General features: G+C 66.9%; 2 protein-coding genes across 2 annotated transcripts; both read right to left on the bottom strand.

Moving 5' to 3' along the window:
- Window positions 1–1,425: 1,425 nt before the first annotated feature.
- Window positions 1,426–4,598, bottom strand: NAT8L (N-acetyltransferase 8 like). Its single transcript, XM_040966359.1, has 3 exons — window positions 4,238–4,598; window positions 3,233–3,397; window positions 1,426–1,874 (listed from the first exon to the last, which is right to left on the bottom strand). Exons 1-3 carry the CDS (start codon window positions 4,596–4,598, stop codon window positions 1,507–1,509), a joined length of 894 nt encoding a protein of 297 aa, XP_040822293.1. The 3' UTR covers window positions 1,426–1,506.
- A 3,449-nt stretch (window positions 4,599–8,047) lies between these two features.
- CUNH4orf48 (chromosome unknown C4orf48 homolog) lies at window positions 8,048–8,653 on the bottom strand. The gene is made up of 3 exons (XM_040966306.1): window positions 8,545–8,653; window positions 8,332–8,420; window positions 8,048–8,113 (listed from the first exon to the last, which is right to left on the bottom strand). Exons 1-3 carry the CDS (start codon window positions 8,651–8,653, stop codon window positions 8,048–8,050), a joined length of 264 nt encoding a protein of 87 aa, XP_040822240.1.
- Between the last annotated feature and the right edge of the window lie 2,699 nt (window positions 8,654–11,352).

Below are 11,352 nucleotides of genomic sequence, written 5' to 3'. Positions count from 1 at the left end.
AGTCTACAAAACCCCCTCCTAGGGCAGGGTACCACCAGGCAGGCAGCGGGGTGTGCACAGTGGGGAACGTGGGGGCGGCATCTGTACAGGATTCTGCAAACCTCACTGCCAACAGGGCAGCGGGGCTTGGCCCGTGAAGTCACGAACCACCGAACGTTCCCTCCGTGGTCTGGCATGTGCATGGCCTTGATGGCCGGAACCCAGCTCCATGGCCACCCTGCTTGCCAGCCCCTGTCCCCCAAGTCCCCCACACCAAGCAGTGTGAGGTGGAACTCCACGCCCCTCCTGCCATGGAGGTCATGTCCAGGCTCAGCTGGACACCCAGGTGCTGCCAGCCTGCCCCATACTGCCCCCCGGCTCCGCCTGTACCCATCCTGGGAAGGGAGAAGCTGGGTGCACAGCCCTGCCCCTCCTCCCACCGGGGTCCCTGGACCCTGCCTGGGCAGGAACAGGCCTCCTGGAGCCTCCGTTTGAGCTAGGACACTGGGCTATCCTAGGGCCACCCTCTGATTCTGAGCTGTGGGGACCCTCCACCCACCGGGTGAGCCAGGCAGAGCAGGGCCTACGCTAGCACCACACATGTCTGAAGGTGCAAGCTCCTATTTTGTCCCAAGAGTTAGTGTCATGCAGACTGCTATTCTGTCTAAGTAACTTAGTAGAAAGTGATTGGCTTCAGGCTGGGAGAAGCTGTGGCCCCAGGTCATGGCGTGGTGGCGGTCCCAAGCTAATGCAGTGGGGCAGGCAGTCCTGGGAACTTAGGGTGGGGGTCGCCTGACAGAGCAAGTGTCAGGGAAAGGTGTCTCCCGTCCCGGGTCCCCCCACCCCCCACTGTGCTACAGGGTGCTATGGGGCCCATGCCTGGGTGGGACACCAGCCAGCCAAGCCCAGGTAGGAGGCAGGGCCAGAAGGAAAGAGGTGAGGTAACGTCTGAGCAAAGCAAGACAGAATGGAGCTGGTGGGGGCAGGTGGTCCAGGCCCCTGCAGAGCGGGCCTTCGCGGAGGCCAGTCAGGCTGGCGCGGGGTGCTCACCAGCCATGATCTCGGGGATCCATTCGGGGCAGGACGCTGTGGGCACGCGGCATGCTGCAGCCAGACCACATCTTCAGCATGCACAGGGCAAAGCGGGGCAGCAGGCCACGCTCCCGGGGCCTCCGGCTGAGCCAGAGCCTGGCCAAGTGCCGGGGCGCCGCTACTCCAGGCTTCGTCGCAGAGCCTCCGTGCTCAACAGGCAGGCCGGGCAGCTTGGTGAACAGTCGGAGGGCAGTCCACAGCCTGTGCAGGGTGAGGGGTTGCTGCTGCGGACCACCCACCCCCCCGCCAAAGTGCCACAGGTGAGCAGCAGCCTGGCGGCCCCACCCCCAGGAACCAGCCAGGTGCTGCGTAATGTCCAAAGAGAACCCCAACACAAAGGCAAGGTGGGCAGGACCGCGCCAGGCGGCGGGCAGGCGGGCAAGGCAGACAGGGCGGCCAGGCGGCGGGTGACGGGCAGTGGGCGGGCGGCAGCGGTCACTCCTCCCGCAGCTGCAGGCGGTAGCGGTGGTAGCGGACCTGGAAGAAGAGGCGCTCGGCCAGCGAGAGGGTCATGCCAGGTAGCACGTAGTGGTCATTCGCACCCATGTGTCTGAAGCCCAAGGACTCGTAGAGCTTGTGGGCAGCCACCTTGACGGCCGTCGTGCCCAACACCACGGCTGAGTAGTTGTGTAGCATGGCGAACTCCAGCACCTTGCGGCCCAGTGCCTTGGCAATGCCCTTGCCACGGAAGCGCGAGTCCACGGACATGCGCAGCAACTCCACCGTGTTGTCCTCCTCGTGCGCCCGCGCAGCCACGATGCCCACTACGTTGCCATCCAGCACAGCCACCCAGAAGCAGGAGCCTGCAGGCAGTGGTCACACGGGTAGGTCAGGAATGTTCAACCAGGGATGTCAGGGAAACTGCTTCTCTCCCTTCAGGGTGGACGGGGCCAGAGGGTGAGCACAGGCCCCCACACCAGGGTACGGTCCAGCTCCCAGTCCTGCTGGGGCCACCATGCAGGTGTGCAGGCTCAAACAGCCATACCCAGCCCCCTGAGCACAGAGCCCACCCTGCCTGCTCGCCAAGATCCGGCCCCACTGGCCAGAATGGCTGCTGAACGCCAGTGTGTCCCCAGGAATCAAGAACTGTGTGGGCTCCAGCCAAGCTGGGCCTGCTCCAGGACACTGGGTGCCAGTAAGAGGCAGGGCCCCACGCAATGATTAGAAGGGGTCCTTTGGTGGGAACTGAGGCAGAGGAGCTCTGCCACACCACCTCCCTACCCCTCCCCAGGCCAAGAGGAGCTGCCAGCCCAGCTACCCCCTGCCGCAGTGTGGCCCACGCCCAGCCTCCCTCTCCAGCAGGGCACAGGCCACAGGAGAGTCCATGGACCTCTGGTGGCTGAAGGTGACACAGAGACCTGGGACAAGAGGCCAGAGCCGCCCCGAGAAGGCCCTCACAGCCCGCCTGTGGCTGCTCCCACCTCCCTGGCCGAGTCCATCTGACGGTTCTCCATCCCCTTCCCCCCAGCAACTCTCCTCAAGGGGCCAACCAAACCTGGCCAACTGCAGGTGCCTCTGGCAGCCCAGGGTGGGGCAGGGGGAGAGGGAGAGAAGTCCTTTCTCACCCAGGATCACTCCTGAGTCCATCCCTGACCACCCACCCTCGGCCAACAGGAAAAGGAAGTAGCCACAGGGAGTGGCTGCCAGCCCACGGACCAGAGGAGCCCCCTTAGCTCTGCAAGTCCTGGGCTCCTGGACCCATACCCCTGACACACCTACAACTCAGACCAGCTCCAGCAGGGGTCCGGTGCCAGGACCCCCAAGATCGCTGACACCCAGAGAAGGCAGAGCCCTGGGCAGGGTCCCTCTAGGCAGGCCCATGGCTGCCTGTCTCACTCCTGAGGGACAGCCTAGGAAGTGGCTGAAGCTCAGCAGGAGGAGGGGACCGGGAACAGACAGCTTGGCAGTGCCAGAGCGGAGTACCACAGCCGGCTGCCTGCAGTGTCCTAAACCACCACCCATCCCCCAAGTCCAGTCCGCAGGCCCTTGAGCAGCCACGGAAGGCCAGGACTCACAGCGTGAAGAAACCACAGGGCACAGGCCACCGGGAACCCAGGCACCAGGCCCAGCCCCCTTCCTCCCCACCCAGGTAGGATCAGGGGTCCCCCAGCGCGGCCTGGTCCAGGTCCTCTGCCAGGGGCGGCAGGGAGTGCAGACTCACCCGGCGGCTTCATGTAGTACTGCTCGATGTCGGCCATGTCCGTGTGCAGCGCGCACTCCAGGTAGGCCAGGATCACCTTGCGGCTGTAGTAGTAGCGCAGGGCCAGCAGTGCGGCGGGCAGCAGGCTTGTCAACAGCAGCGAGCGGGTCAGGGCGAAGCACAGTGCTGTGGGCCAGAGGGGCGCGGGTGAGCCGCTGGACCCCCAGCCCTACCCCAGGCAAGAGCACGGGGCGGCTTCTACTGCTTATGCCCACGTGCTCCAGCGGACAGCTGCGTGCCCCGCCGGGAACCCGGACAGAAGTCACAGGGCCGCTTCGCTTCCCCCGACCCCGCACTGCCCCTCGCAGCTCCGCTCTGCCCTCACTTTCTGACCTGGAGAAAAAGACTAGGAGTGGCCGCTGCCACCAGGGCGATGGGGGAGGTCCCCATGACCCGGAGGGGCCCTGGCCATCGGGCTGCGGGGACAGCACGGGGAGAGTCGCCTCCGCTGGGTGACCTTGGGAGCGCCGCAGGGCCTCCCGCACCGCCACCCCCACCCCGCCTCCAGCTCCCTGTCCGTACAGTGGGGGTTCGCCTTTCCTGGGGCGCAGCGCCGGGAACGCGAAGAGCAGCCCCCCGCGGGGCCGCTGTCATCCCTCCCCTCTGGGAAGGCGCGCCCGCAGCTAGAACTGCACAGGCAGCCTCCCCCGCCCGCGGATTATATATAGTCGCACACCCCGGGGCTCCGCAGCGCGCTACCTGCCGCGCCATTCCCCCTCCCCAGCAAGGCGGGACGCTCCCGGGGCAGGGAGCACGTAGCTTCTGCAGCACGAGCAGCCCCTGGCCAGCGCTCGTTCCCACGCCCTAGCTCGGCGCGCCTTGGCCGAGAGCCCGGGCCGCCGCCGCAGAGAGCGAGAGGGAGCGCGGGTGCGTGTCCGCCCCCTCCCCGCCGCCCCCCCCAGCCAGGCTCCGAGATGGGGTCCGCAGGGGCAGCGGGCCCGCAGCCCGCGCCGCGCACGCACTAACCCGCCAGCAGGGCGTAGAGCAGCTGTGTGCGCGGGTGCTGCCGCAGGCCGCGGAAGGCCGTGTTGGGAATGCGCTCCAGGATGCCGTCGTAGAAGATGCGGCGCGCAGCCTCCTGCTCGGCGGCGCGGAACTCGCGGATGCACACGCCGCGCCCCTCGGGTGGTCCCGCACCCCCGGCCCGGCCGCGGGGCTGGGCCCCCGGAGCCGGCGGGGGCGCGGCGGCCGGCCCCGGAGCGGCGGGCAGCGGGGGCCACATGGCGCCGGCGAGCAACGCGTCCTTCTTGGCCCCCGGCAGCGCCTCATGGTCCTCGGCGGCCACGATCTTCGTCTCGCAGACCATGTCGGGAGGCCCACAATGCATGCACCCGGCCGGGCGGCGCAGCGCAGGGACGCGGGCCAGGCGCGGCGGGCACAGCCGGGCCCAGGGGCAAGGGCGCGGCGCCCTCGGACCCGCAGCAGCGGCGGCGGCGGCGGCGGCGGCGGTGGCGGCGGCGGAGGCTCAGGGGCGCGGGGCGGAGGCGGCGGGCGGCCGGGGCGCGCGCAGGGAGCTGCGCCGCATTTTGGAGAAGTATTTATAATGCAGCGGCGCCGGTGCAGTCGCGGCGCCCGGGGTCCCGCAGGGTCCTAGCGTCCACTGCATTGGCTGCCGAGGGTCACCATGTGATCTCGCGGGTGGGAGCAGACGCCGCCCCCGCTCCCGCCTGGTGGCACACTTCGGCCGCGACGGAGCGGCCGGGCCGCGGGGAAGTGCCCAAGGGAGGAGCGTGCGCGCTGCGGAGCGGGTGGCGGGGCTCAGTCTGGGGGTCCCAGCCGCAGGGCGCTCCGTGGGAGGGCGGGACCCGGAGCGCGTGACGGGTGTCTTGCGCCCCGCGATGCTGCCCCTGCGCGCGGCCGAGGGGCGCCCGACTCGAGCCGGGCCCGCCTCTGCTGCAGCGCGCCGCGGCCAGGAGCGCAGTCACCGCCGCGTCTCCAGCTCTGCCTCCCGCCCTTTGTCTGAAGGCGGCGCCCAGCGGAGGCCACCGAGGGGGCCCAAGGGCTCCCAGGGAACCCGCCGATGGGGCCCCGCAGGCTGCTTGGGGGAGAAGGTGCGGTCCGCGAGGACCGATGCCCCTGGAGCCCGGAGCCGCGTCCAGCGCGCGCAGCACCCCTCCTCCGCCTCGGGCCCGATTCCCGCAGCGGCTCCGGGGTGCGAGGCTTGCAGGACCCCTCCCGGCCCGGGCCCAGCCCGGCGGGTCGGCGCATGCGCCCCATGGGCTCAGTGCAGGTGCGGGGGGGGGGGGGCTGTGGGCGCAGGAGACGCGGACGGAGGGGAGGGGGGGGGAGGTGGCGGGTGAGGGCGTTAGTATGGGGGTAGACTCCCCAGGGCATGGCAGACCCAGCCCTCGTGCATGCCAGTCACACTCTGAGGACAACCAGGAGCAGGGTTCCCTCCGCACTACCTGGGGCAAGACCCCAGCCCGAAAGCCCTAGACCCTGTGGTGCTGTGGTCCAGGAGGTCTCCCCCTCCGACGGGCGGGAACGCGGCCTGCACGAGGGAGTGAGGGTGCCGCTTGGCGCAAAAGGGAGTCTCTGGGGCAGGTCAAAAGGAGGCCGACTAAGGCCCACGTCAAGGGCAGGACAATCAGGGCTGCCACCTCCACATCTCCCAGACGCGTGGGGAAGTGGCCGGGGTTCCCACGCTGCCTTGCTGGTTAGCCAGGCGGAGCCACGGCTGGACCCGTGGCTGGAGTCTCCCTGTCAGGTGGATGGCGCCCCTTGCAGCCAAGCACACCGGGGGTCCAGTCAGGAAAAGGTCTTGGTGAGGATGAGTGTGCCAAGAGGGGCTGGGGAGGGGAGTGACGCTCTCCAGCCCCACATGAGGTGCAGCAAAGGGGAGAGACCTGGTCTGTGGTGCAGACAGGAGCAACTGAGCTGTGCCCTGCCCTTGACCCCAGAGCCTGCCAAGTGCTGCCGCCCCTTGGGCTCATTCCCCGAACCACCACAGGTGTGAACTCCACCTGCATAGTGGCCTGGGGCCAGGGTTCGGGCCATCGTGGGGCTCAGCCAGAACACCCAGATGCAGGGAGGAGCCCCCGAGCCCAGGACTTTTTATAGCCAGCTTCCCCTTAAGGATGCTAAGCAGAGGGGCCGACCACCACCTGTGGACAGAAGAGGCTCTGGGCAGCTGTCACTGGAGGCTGCAAGCCCCGTTCCCGACGCCAGCTCCCTCCCTTCAGGGGTGGCCACAAGCAGGCTGGCTGAAAGAGATTTAGTGGACCGCCTCCAAGAGGCTGGACAGGGACCAGGGGCCAGGGGCAGCCTGACCAGGCTTCGGGTGCCCGTGGTGTCCCCCTCCTTGGGCCCATGGGAGAGTGGCTCTGGTCCAGGAGGCCCCAGCAGGTGCCAGGTGGGGGATGGGGGCGGGGAAATGGGGCCACCAGGAAAGCCTGCCCAACTCACCACTGGGCCACCCTAGGTGCCCTTTATGTGTTTGTCCAAGGTTTACGTATTTGAAAGGCAGGCTGCTCCCATGGCCAAGCTTGGAGGGCTGGGGCTCACACCTGTCCTCCCTGGCACTCCCCTCCCCCCACCCCCCCACCAATCCACCTGTCACAGGGCTCCCAAGCCCATCCCAAGCACAGTGACAGCAGCCGGTCCTGCAGCTGCACCCCAGGAGCCAGCCTCTGGGCTCCCCTCCACACCTTGCCCGCCTGGCTTGCTGCCCCCTCCACCCAAGATAGGGCTCCCCAGTATTCCCCATTCTGATATTTATTGATTGATTTGGAAAGGAGAGAGAGAGATCTTCCATCTGCTAGTTCACTCCCCAAATGGGAGCCAAGAGCTTCCTCCCAGCCCACCCCCACCCCTGCACTTAGGTGCAGGGTCCCAAGGCATTGGGCCGTCCCAGTCCACAGGCAGGGAGCTGGGGGGAGTGGAGCAGCTGGGACAGGAAGCGGTGCCCTCAGGGGATCTTGGCATTTGCAGGTGGCGATGGGCTGTCTCCTGCCCCCCATTTTCTATAGTAATGGGACCCTGAGCTGCCAAGTCATGAGCACAGCCCTTATTACAGACCTAGATCCCAGAGTGCCATCTAGCTGAAGCAACGGCTGGTAGTCCCAGGCCTGCCCTCCGAGAAGGAATCTGCTGTCCCCATGCCGGACTTGCTGATCTGGGCAAGCTAGGCTTCTCGCATTGGCCCCTGACCCCCTCCATCCCTGTGCTCTGATGCCAGGGAGTTGGAGCAGGGCCGGAGCACCCACTCAGGACTCCCCGGCATGGTGTGGGCTGAGGCATCAAGCACCTGCCGGGTCCCTGGGGAACACATGCCACAGAGCTGAGGAGCCAGGGTGCCCGTGGGGCTGGAAACAGTGCAGAGCGGCCAGCTGCCAGAAGCCCAACATCCTGGAGTGGGCAGGGACCACCCAGCCCTCCCTGTCTGGCACAGGTGCGCCAAGGAACTGAACTTCCCGCAGCCCTGGGTTTGCTCCTAACCACTTGAGAACCTGCTGTTCTGAAATCCTCTGACAGGAGGCAGCGATCCTGCAGGGGCTGCACACACAGCCTGGGTGTCAGTGCCCCTGCCAGCCTCGTGTGTCCCACCCTACCCACTGGGAGTCGCCAAGGCCAACCCCACTCCAGTGTGGAGCAGCCGGGGCATGGAGGGGGAACTTAGACCTGCGGCAGTTCGCCAGTGTCCACATCCCATAGTCCCCAAACCGGGTGGCTCACTGAGGGGGACCCTGGGGCAGACGCGGGGCTGAGGCCCGAGAGACAGACACGACACGAGAGTGCTGGCGCGTGTTTATTCGCAGGAGCAGTGGCCGCGCGTCCTCAGCGGCCCGCGGGCCAGCAGGCGCACAGGGCCCGGCGCTCGGCCTGCAGCAGGAGGGAGTCTGTCTGCAAAGCAACCAGCGGCCCCTTACTCAGGCGCCGCGCTGGGGTCCCGCCGGACACCTGCTCTCGGGGGTCCTTAACAACCCGCCTCCCCAGGGCCGGCCAGACAAGGACCAGCAGGACCCGCCCCCAGCATCCCGAGAGCCCAGCCGCACCTGCTTGCCAACCCGCCCCTCCCCGACCTGAGGACCCCAGGGGCGCGGGCCGGGCTGCGGGCTCACCCGCGCGTCCAGGCTGTAGGCCGTCTTCCGCAGGTCCTGCAGGGCGCGCTGCATAAACTCGAACGCGTGGCAGTCCACGCACGGGCGGCCTGCAGTGCAGCGAGGCTCAGGCGGGGAGGGCGCGGCACCCGGCACGCCCCCTCCCCGCACCCAGCGCGGGCGGCCGAGGGACGGTCGCGGGGACAAAGGCGCGCGGCGAGGGCCCGCACTCACTCTGCGCGGGGACGGCGCTCCCGGCGGCGGCCTCGGCACGGGCCCGGGCGTCCAGCAGCGCGAGGCCCAGCAGCAGCAGCAGCAGCAGCGGCGGCGGCGGAGAGGCCATGGCCGGCGGAGGGAGCCCGGGCCGCCCTGCAGCAGCGGCAGCGATGGGCAGCGCCCGCAGCCTCCCCGCCGGACCCCCAAAGCCGGGCCGGGGGCGCGACCACCTCTCCCACCCCCGGACCGCGCCCCGCCCCGCCCCGCGCCCCGCGCCCGCCCGCCCTGCCTTACCGCGCTTCGGGAATCCCGCGACCGGCGGCGCGGGCGACTGGGAGGACGGTGTGCGCCCCGCGCATGCGCCCCGCGCGCCCCCCACACTGGCACCCCACGGCGTCGTCATGGAAACGCGAGGTCCTGCGGGTCGCGGTTTAAAGGGCCAGCGCCGCTGAGGGTCCCGGCGCCGCAGGGTGTCGGCGGTGGGTCCCCGAGGGCTGCGTGGAGGAGGCGGTGAGGACGGCGCGCGGCCGCTGCTCCTGGCCACCCGCGACCCGGGAGCTGCAGGGCCGAGCCGCGGTCACTGCAGGACGCCTGGGGCCCTCTCGCCCCGCGCGACCCCGCGATGCCAGCGCGATGCCAGCGCGATGTCAGCGCTGCGGGTGCAGCCGCCACCGCCTCCCCAGCCCCGCGACCTGACCCGGCCGTCTCTCCAGCGGGCTGGGCGTCCTTGCCCTTGCTGCCCTCTCCCCTGTCCATGCCGCCCGCCGGCCTCCGCGCTGAGAGAGGAGAGAGGGGGAGGCAGAGGGGGAGAGAGCGCTCTTGCTCGGCTTGTCCAGGAACTTCCCCGCGGCAGCAGCACCGCACGGGGTTGTCTTGGCACTGTGTGCGGGCTTGGGTTTGCCCACTGACTGTGGTAGCAGTGGGTAGAGGCAGCCTGTGGCGTGCTCTGGGGGTGAAAAGGGGCCAGTACCCCCGCAGCCGTAGGCATCTGGCTGGGAGAGGGAGCGGGTGGCAGGTTCCCGGCTGCGTGTCCCAGGAGAAGGCCAGGCTGCCCGGCCAGGAGGGAGGGAGGAAGGGTGGGTGTCTCTACAGGGAAGGGGGTCAGTGCCTGTGGGTTGTGCTTCCTTCTGGAAATTGTGTATTTAGCGGCCCCCACCCCCGTGGTTCCAAGTGGGGGCCGTCAGCAGGGAGCAGAGACAGCGGCCAGGGCCAGAAGTGGCCGCGTGGACCTTGAGCTGGGACCTGGACGCCAGGGGCCTGCCAGGGTGACCCCACAGCCCTGTCCCCGCTACCCTAACTCGGTGAGCTCTGTTCCTCTCTGCGTCACTCTCCCTCTCAGATAACAACATGCTTTGTGATTTTTCAGGATGTTATTTGTTTTTATTTGAAAGATCTTCCTTCTGCTGATTCACTCCCGCAGCGGTCACCAGAGCCGAACTGAGCTGATCCCAAGCCAGGAGCCAGGAGCTTCCTCCAGGTCTCCCGCGTGGGTGTGGGGCCAAGCACTGGACCGTGCACCACTGCTTTCCCAGGCCACAAGCAGTAGAGGAGTAGTATGCTATGCCACCACACTGGCCTCATATTATGGTTTTGTTGTTAGTGCGTGCGGTTTTTGTTTTCATTTTATAAAAAGAAGGGATGTCAGCCTTGAGAAGGGCCTGGTCACACTCAGGGTACCTGTAGACACCCCATGAGTGGCCCCATCAGAGCCAGCCCGGCACCCCAGCTTCCCAGCAGAGAGAACCCCCACAGGCTGGGAGCTGGTGAGGTCTGAGTCCACTGGTGAGGGGCATGGGGAGGGTCTGGTGTGCAGGCATCCTAGATGCCCCCTTCCCAAGCCAGCGCTGGCCCCCATGTGCCCTGGCAGGCGGCAGCCCAAGACAAGGAGGCTCCTGGCTCCGGCATGACCAGACCATGCTGTCAGGGGCAGCTGGCGCATAGAGTCAGATGGGAGAGGCTCTCTCTCATTTTTTACATAAAATGAAAATAAGTAAAACATTTTCCACAGGAAAGAGAGCACCCCTTGAAAATAAACAGGAACAAAAGGAATAGAACGGTCTGGTGTGGTAACCTAGCAGCTCAAGTCCTCACCTTGCATGCATCAGGATCCCCTACGGGCATGGGTTCTAATCCCGGCTGCTCCACTTCCCATCCAGCTCCCTGCCTGTGGCCTGGGAAAGCAGTTGAGGATGGCCCAAGCCTTGGGACCTGCACCTGCGTGGGAGATGTGGAAGAGCCTCCTGGCTCCGTGTCGGCTCAGCTCCGGTTGTTGTGCCTATCTGGACAGTGAATCCGTGGGCAGAAGATCTTTCTCTGTCTGCTCTCTGTAAATCTGCCTTTCCAATTAAAAAAAAAAAATCTTTAAGAAAAATAAAAATCTTGGGAAATGATCAAGTAGGAATTCTAGAGTTGAGAAATACAGTGCAGCCCTGCGGGTCAAGCCCTCCCCTGTGGAGGCCAGTTCACGTACCGGCTGCTCCACTCCCTGTCCAGCTCCTTGCTGGTGGCCTGGGAGAGCAGCAGAGGACGGCTGGGTGTCCGGCTCCCTGCTGTACATGCAGCACGTTTAAGGGATCAGTGGAAAACTAGACAAGTATCTCCTACAAGCAGACTGCTCGGTGAAAGCTCATGCTTGGCGGCCTTTAAAGAAACAATGATAGGCACTGCGGGCACCAAGGGCTACATCCCAACTGCCAAAGAGACCACGGGGAGCTGGAGGGCCTTGAAGCCCGAGAATTCAAATGGCATCCCCTGCTTTGGACCTACCACATGGGATGGAAGAAGCCCGAATTCTTCCTCGCAGGATCCAAGGTCATCGGAACAGCC

The sequence above is a fragment of the Ochotona curzoniae genome, unplaced genomic scaffold, assembly GCF_017591425.1.
Source record: "Ochotona curzoniae isolate NIBS_2020 unplaced genomic scaffold, NIBS_Ocur_1.0 scaffold_4505, whole genome shotgun sequence".
NCBI lineage: Eukaryota > Metazoa > Chordata > Mammalia > Lagomorpha > Ochotonidae > Ochotona > Ochotona curzoniae.
The sequence above is the reverse complement of the archived record's forward strand: the minus strand, read 5'-3'. Positions and strand labels throughout refer to the sequence as shown.

Coding starts and splice junctions, on each gene's coding strand:
- NAT8L (XM_040966359.1), bottom strand. CDS start 4,598: ATGCATTGTGGGCCTCCCGACATGGTCTGCGAGACGAAGATCGTGGCC. Junction 3,398..4,237: donor GCTCTACGCCCTGCTGGCGG/GTTAGTGCGTGC, acceptor TCTGGCCCACAG/CACTGTGCTTCGCCCTGACC. Junction 1,875..3,232: donor GTACTACATGAAGCCGCCGG/GTGAGTCTGCAC, acceptor CACTGCCTGCAG/GCTCCTGCTTCTGGGTGGCT.
- CUNH4orf48 (XM_040966306.1), bottom strand. CDS start 8,653: ATGGCCTCTCCGCCGCCGCCGCTGCTGCTGCTGCTGCTGCTGGGCCTC. Junction 8,421..8,544: donor GAGCGCCGTCCCCGCGCAGA/GTGAGTGCGGGC, acceptor GCTGCACTGCAG/GCCGCCCGTGCGTGGACTGC. Junction 8,114..8,331: donor CCTACAGCCTGGACGCGCGG/GTGAGCCCGCAG, acceptor GTTGCTTTGCAG/ACAGACTCCCTCCTGCTGCA.